At 38.2% G+C, this 7,592-nt stretch overlaps 1 protein-coding gene across 1 annotated transcript; it reads right to left on the bottom strand.

Moving 5' to 3' along the window:
• Positions 1 to 293: 293 nt before the first annotated feature.
• On the bottom strand, positions 294 to 7,576 carry LOC111243255 (lysosomal cobalamin transport escort protein LMBD1-like). Its single transcript, XM_022788514.2, has 9 exons — positions 7,436 to 7,576; positions 5,207 to 5,447; positions 4,814 to 4,984; positions 4,468 to 4,619; positions 3,915 to 4,126; positions 3,476 to 3,704; positions 2,969 to 3,224; positions 2,473 to 2,615; positions 294 to 2,170 (listed from the first exon to the last, which is right to left on the bottom strand). The coding sequence occupies exons 1-9, from the start codon at positions 7,499 to 7,501 to the stop codon at positions 2,075 to 2,077; spliced, it is 1,566 nt and encodes a 521-aa protein (XP_022644249.1). The 5' UTR covers positions 7,502 to 7,576; the 3' UTR covers positions 294 to 2,074.
• Positions 7,577 to 7,592: the final 16 nt, after the last annotated feature.

The raw sequence follows: 7,592 nt of genomic DNA, 5'->3' as shown, positions 1-7,592 counted from the left end.
GTAGTACCACATTTTTTAAATACGGAAGAATCATTCATAAATGACTGTGAATGACTGCCTTGTTGTCACTTTCAATCGTAGTGAAATAGAGTGAAGTTCGCTTTAGCCGAGATCAAAATATCGTTAAATGAACAATTGTTGGACCAAATTGTAATTAATAATAAAGACGCTTAATTTAAAAAGCTAAAGTAATCACACCTCCATATCTACTTGTCAAATTTAATTTGTGATATATAACATTGTTGTATCTTCTGATAAAAAAAAAAAGTACAATTTGATAAAAACAAACCTAATCACCAAATACAGCTTGCAGGAATTTATTTCCTCATGAAACCTAGAGAAACTTTAAACTATGTCTCATTGCATATTGAATTATTTTAGCAAGCAGTCCAATTAGAAAAAATAGCACGCTTTTAACTTCAAATTCGAAAGCAAATGAAGGCTTTGAATTTATATCGTTCTGCGTACACGTCACACCTTTATCAATGGATTTTCTAAGATCCATCAATTACGCTCCCAATCACAGTTTCTATAATATCTCGGACCTATATATATACTTTCTTTTTAGTTACTTTTTGGTACTATAACTGTTTTCATATCTTGTTTAACACTACCATCCGGTCACGGCTATTGTAGGAATGAAATGGCCGAGCCTTTCTGTTTCCAAGTTAACTATGTATTACATTCTGCATCATTCGCTTTCTTGTTTTGTCCTTCGACCTGATACAAGCGGCAAATATATGCATAATATACACGACATCATTCGACCAAGATCGGACAACGACTCCGCGAAAACGTTTTCTCTTCTGGTAAAGTTGTACATAAATTTCTTGCACCAATTCATCATCACTGTTTGCTACAATATTAGCGTAGCGTTCGAATTATCTAAACAACTGTGGGTTACGTAGTTAGCATCGCTGTTCGTATTAGAATGGACAAACAAGGATTTCGAGCTATCTAACTTAACGTATCTATGAGGTTTGTAGTATTTCTAAATAGATATGTTTATGCAATATAACTATATAATATTTCACAGCGTTAGCGTTATAATGCATGCCGATAAAACCAACTTAACGCCCTAGAAAATTGGTTCTCCAAAGGTCATAATTCGAAACACACAAACACAACGCCACAATATGATTTCTTCAAAATGTAAAGACATAGTGTTATCCTTATGACAATACGAAAACATACTATTTAATGTGTACATGCAGGCTACGCAGCGGTCTGTATGGAGCAAATCGACCTCGTTCAAGGCGTACGAACAGGCCGACTATGTGTTCTTTGACTAATTAGATGTGGACTTCAATTATAGACTAAACATATTTAGCACGACAAATTCCCTGAAGCAGCTGTGGACATCCGTGCAATAGATGCATACTTCAAAAGGTTTTTAATATTTGACCGTGCCTTTTTATCACGTCTGTACGCCTCTTTCTAGGCAAAATTTATATATACGCCGCGTATATACTGTCAAAAAATAAATAAATATCTGGCATGTATATGTGTATAGCAGATAAATTACCGGGTTATTAATCTTTATACATAAAGTAAGAGCGAAAAAACGCAGCAATTGAACGAGATAAAGGATGTGCTTCGTACCAACTTATCCCGTGTACGATTCGTCTGCGGGGTATATTCTACCAGATTTTATGTCGACTGCGTTAAGTCGTTTCTGACCTCTTGTTGATTGTAACAAAGTTAGCTTGTCTAAATATGCGGGCAGTAAAAAGCAGTTCTAAACTTTATTTTTTGGGCTGACATGTCGAGCAATGGAAAGAAAACGAAATGCTCGCAACTTGTATTGTCCAATTAAGCTGAACTGATGTCTGTTCCTTGCGCCTTCCAGTTTCAGTTTGCCAAGTGTCCAAACAGACCTAATTGATCAACGGTATCATTCAAGTAAAAGACCTTTGATTATCCTACAGACAAGCGGCTTTTTTAACGATATCCCTCTATGTCTCTATTATCAGGGTAGATATTCGTTCTGGTAAACTTTGTCTAAGTCATTCGTCGATGACGTCTTCATTTTAGTGACCTTGCGTTGCTTCTCGTTGACCAGAAAAAGAAGTATCTATTCGAGAAGATCTTCTGCTTCTTCTTCCATACGTTGACGGGCAGCTGTGATGCGGACCCTGAATTGAAACGCGAAGTAGCTAACAACCGATACCTGTGAAAATTACAAAATTATGCACACTTAATTCACACTTTTTTTTACCTTTGAACTTAGGGTCGCTTTTCCCTGAATCAATAAGAACTCTAGATTTCATTTTTTCCTTTAAATCCCGCTAGTGACACATAAATGTTATACAATTTATGTGAAAAAAAAAGAAACAGTTTTTTAAATCAGTCTCTAATTATCACCGTTCCGTGGCTGGGGTACCGTTACGTCAATAGGAATTATCCTTATAGTACGCCTTAGTGATATCGGACGGTAATTTTGAACTATCTATGAATCGTCGTGAGTTGTACCATAATGAAAAGCCACGAAAGCCAATAGTAGCCAAACCCGAACGCTGTCATTTTATAATCGAATCGTCTGAGGAGAGCGGTAGCTCGTGTCTGAACACAATCGCCAACAGGCGCGTCATAGTCGCATGGCCTAATTACCGTCCCTGAAAACCGAAAGCAAAGAAATTACATAATAGATGACAATGCGTTTTTCAAATTCCTGTTTAATCTAATAATCACAAATTCCTGAAGTCTTTAGTTTATACACGATTTAGTTCTACCATTCTGACTTCATTACATGCGTAGTTTAAAATAACCGAACAAGAAACGAAATTTACCGAGATTTTGCATTTGAATAAGCTTCAGTGCAATTGTTTCTAAAATATTGCAAAAGTACGGACTATAAAACCGTTGCAAAAAGAAGAAATCTGTTAGTATTCAATTATACTAACATCAGATAAAAAAACTCTGTACAGAATATCAGCACACCATTTAGCTGCTGTAAGTCATATCATACCACCGTAAATATAGTGCTGGTTGCCGAACGAAGTGTACTCGGGGGACACTGAGTAGATCAGAATCTGAAGACCAAACACGCACAGGATAAGTACAGACGAAAGCATAACAAGAGCCTGGGGTACAGTCCTTCCACGCCGGATTGAGTATGCTCGGAAACACAACGCGCAAACTCCAAAACGTTGCAACGCATAAGTGCAACACACGAACAAGTAGCAAACCATTGTCACGAATAGAATATAATCCAGTGGATAGATCTGCTCAGTAACAAATGGAACAAAATACGTTATGCAAATCATCAGTATTATTATCATCGTAATTACCGTTAATATTGCTATATGTATGATTCGTTTCGAAATAGATAAGTGGCAATATCTAAATAAACTATTGATTCATAAACTGATTTTGTTTTTGATTCCCTGTTTTGCTAGGATAAGTACATATCATGACGGATTTGCTATAGCAATGTTATTCCTGAATCAAAAAGATGACCGATTTAGATACGGACCTGTTGACATTGAAGAAGTACGTAATCGATCGGGTTTGGTAAATTTTGTTTTTTTGGGATATACCCAGAATCGACGCTTGAGTTCAACACTTTGTCAACGTTAGATAGCAGTAATGAGATAAGGACCAGGAACGATAATAAGAGGCCTCCAAGGCCGAGTATTATTTGGACAGTCCGAATCGGAGTACGCAGGCGGTAATACCAAGTTGATTGAAATTCTTGTAGATTTCTGTAAATGAACAACATTATAGAACGATGGATTAGTTACTAGCTTCGTTACTACATGCCGAAAAATTATTCCAATAGAATTATACATATATGATATGATAAATTGGAAATAGATCCGAAAGTAAAGCAAATCGATCAACTATATGAATGCAAGTAATACTATTTACGTTATAATGTGTGTCTATAAATGTTTGTTCCGATTTTAACATGCCTCTCATGCCGCATACTGTCGGCCTCTTGTTGTTGCAGCACTGTCAGAACTTGGTAATCTTCCTGTCCTGCATTGCCCATTTGTGCACGTGCTCTAAGTAGAGAAATTCGTGCTTTAAGGTTCTCAAGATGCTCTTGAATGGCAGCGCGCTCCCGGGCAGCGGATGCCAGTCCACGTATCAAGGACAGTGGGAATGCCATCATTCCTAATCCCTTTAAACAAACAGGAAAACGGCAGTAAGCTTCCTAAGCATATTACGCATTTCGCATTGAAAAACCTTACCTAGCTGAGTAAAAATTATACGCGTTCCAACTCGTTCTTTTCTATTAGCAATCGCTAATGTATACACTATTCCGATTTGTGAGTAATACCTTCAGCCGAACTATCAATCTCGCCAAAGTTCCATGTAAACTAGCCAAATTTATTTTGCGTAGCTTCACTGATATCTTTGGTTCGTAATGAACGTTTAACCACTAGTTGTGTAATTATTGTTGAAAGGGTAAATTTTCAATCTAAGACATAAAAACCGTCAGTATGAATATGCGATACATACAAGATACATCACTAACATGCACATGCCGATGACCGACACAAATGAGAAAGCGAAACCGAACATGTCCTTCTTTTTGTTCTCCTTGAACTCGCGAATGAGCCACTCCCATTCCGTAGAGTTGTCATTTGGCTCTCGCATTGGAATCACCGCACCTATTTAGTGACGAAGGGAACAATTTCGATAAGATACAGTTAGTGTTGTGCTTATTAATCAACCCGTCAAGCTAAGCACGAGTTGCGCTAGATCCCGTTAACTGAGTGCTAGGAAGTGTTCCATGTGGTTGAGAATGTGGGCGGCGATGTAGTTTTTCGAGTACCAAAAATTATAACGAATAAATGATACACACCAACTGTGAGCATAACTCCGAAAGCCAGCGGGAACACCAACGTGAACAAAATCGCTCGTCCAATTCGAGATCCAACAGATGCTTCAAGAAGTAGATTTGCTGAATCTTCTGAATAGAAATAGACAAACGGCAATATCACGAAGAGGTGGACCAATACGATCGAGTAGAACACTGTCGAAAGTAAGAACAACATTAGAAAAAAATGGACGTCAAATAAACATCACTTGCAAGATAATCATTTATGCAAACAGCAAGTTGAACATACACACACAAATCGTCCAAAAGATGTTCACAGTATTTACCTCAATCCAGTTCTCAGCAAAAAATCAGGTAATTAATAAATAAACATCAGCAAACCGTTACTGAGGCGCTGTGAGGCAAGTTCGTGCGTACCGAAATAGGTATCCTCAAGTGTGTCTTCTACATCCTGTAACAGGCTGCCGTTCTTAGCCCAGTCAGCCCAGGTTCCATTGGGTAATTTGGCATAGGAGGCGAAAAACACGTCCAGAGGGATGAGTAGCATGGTCAACAACGAGAACGTCAGACCGGAAATGATTGCGACGTGTGAGGCCCAGTTACTTCGAATGGTGCATGCATATCGGCGTGTGTAGAACCATGCCATACATATCGTGAACTAATGGAACAGAAAGAGAGTAGCTTAATACTACAAGTCCGTCCTTGGCGACCTTGCATTTAGCATATTCTACACGAAACGAAGCACTGGTCAGCGAGTTTAATTTGTGAGTAGGATTATTGTCAATAACTACTGATGTTTTATTTGTGTGTGACGCCTGATGAGGCGCTACAACATGCCTAGTCTAACAGTAGTTTACCTGTTCAGATTTTAAATATCTCAAGTGCCGTTTATTAAACACATTTAGAAAACCCTTAGTGAAATATGTTGTATTTGTTGTGAATGAATCGTCAATTGCATGATCAATGAATGTGTCGAGTCTGTTTACCATCTTTTTTGAAATTAAAGAAGCATTACCCATGAAGATCTCTCTGAAAAGTGTCCTCGAACCAAGAGTTATAAGCACCGAAAGACGTACTATTCGGACTGATTTAAGTGGTGCCTAGTTTTAATCCAAAAGGACCACTTCGAACAAGGTTAGATTAAATACTTGTACATCTGGGTTACTCAGGAAATTATTGGCCGCATTCTCGGTTTTCAAACAAAACAATTACCTCCCAACAACTTGACGGTTTTATTAATATTTATGTGATATGATTATATCGTGTAAAATGAACCGAACCTAATAGGTTTTTTGGTCCTTGGCCGGGGCGCCTCACAGCTTCCGGTTGAGTCTCTTGAACGCTGTTACAGCAGTTACAAGATGCGTGCACTCGGTCTCGTAGCCGTGCAACGTACATGTATTCCTTTGATATTGTTTGGCATATGGCAGCATTTTTTTTACAAGAGATATTTTTCTACCGAGTCAGGTCTTTAGCGATCTGATTTCTACAAGCATAGCCGTCATATTCGCTATATAGATAGATATTTTCTTGCTGGACAGGCTTGTGAAAAAAACGTTCTGGACTGATATCCAAATTCGTACACGCTACCTACGCCAAGCCGATGTCGCCTCAGCCGTCGCCGGGACAGGAAACTACACTCGGACCGAAGGCCCGATATTGCTTGGATCATAGCTCAATGTAAGGTCCGTTGCCCCGTCTTCAAAACCACTAGAAACTTAACAACCTTTACCGCTTCAAACTCTTTCTTGTAGTGACTACCTAATTTAACGAAAATTTTAGCTTCCACCCTTAAATACGCAGCAGGAATTCCTTTCTGCTTCCAATCAAATAAGGAAATTAATTATAGTGATCTTGTACGTATGTAGATGATAAACAAATCAACTGTAAGCTTATCAGGCAAAAGTACCCAAGAAATGTCCTCTAAAAGATCAGATCGCATGCGCATGCGATTTTAAAGACGTCTACAATGGTATCTTTGATTATTTGTTCGCCGTCATTGTCGTCAGGAGCCCATTATATTGCTTCACAACAAATGTCAGTGAATGAACGTAAAGAAATAACTGAAAAGCAAAGTAACACAGTTGCTATCTTAGGTCCTACGTATCGATGACTAATTTTGATTATTTTTGATTGTTTGGTACCGGCCATTTTTATCAGGCGTCTTCGTCATTTAAGGCCTCTTGTGAATTGCAAGAAGAACGAAAAGACACAGCTTAAAACGGCCGCTTGAATAAACCTAACAGCAAATTGGATATTTACATACAAATACAAATAGAAGGGTGGGTACAAAATAAGATCGAGTTAAAGATCGTATTAGTGCATTGCTGATTACTGGGGATATGACATCAATGTTTTCAAATGATAGAGTTGCAACGATATGTACATACTATTTGTAAAAAAATTATTACGATCTAGGTTCGGTGCGTAAGAGTTACACAACGAATATTTGAAGTATGTGATGAATTATTCGCTTTTTGAAATGCCACTTTTTTAGGCTCCATTCTATCTATCATTGCTTGATCTTCCCAATACAATCTCTGTCATCACTTAGTTTTCTCCGCCAGTTTCTCTTCTGCGTTTTCTTTATATAAAGCCAAAACAGGTAAAACTAGCCTGAATAGACTGACGTATCTAAATGCTTACCGCTGCAGTAAGTATTAGCGGTATATAACCGCTAAAAACAACGATGAGGGTCCAATTACGTGCCATCTTCGCGCTGGGGCGAATTTGGTAGAATCGTCGTCAGCTAGTCCACCAGTTCTCGTGCGACAGGCAAAAGTCCCTAAAATAATTTTATAAA

Source organism: Varroa destructor, unplaced genomic scaffold (genome assembly GCF_002443255.2).
Source record: "Varroa destructor unplaced genomic scaffold, Vdes_3.0 BEIS01000001.1, whole genome shotgun sequence".
NCBI classification, from domain to species: domain Eukaryota; kingdom Metazoa; phylum Arthropoda; class Arachnida; order Mesostigmata; family Varroidae; genus Varroa; species Varroa destructor.
The sequence above is the reverse complement of the archived record's forward strand: the minus strand, read 5'-3'. Positions and strand labels throughout refer to the sequence as shown.

Excerpts from the sequence above, each read along its gene's own strand:
- LOC111243255 (XM_022788514.2), bottom strand. The coding sequence starts at position 7,501 with ATGGCACGTAATTGGACCCTCATCGTTGTTTTTAGCGGTTATATACCG. Across the intron at positions 3,705-3,914 it reads GACAGTATGCGGCATGAGAG|AAATCTACAAGAATTTCAAT; the intron begins GCATGTTAAAAT and ends GTTCATTTACAG. Across the intron at positions 3,225-3,475 it reads TACTTCTTCAATGTCAACAG|ATCTATCCACTGGATTATAT; the intron begins GTCCGTATCTAA and ends GTTACTGAGCAG.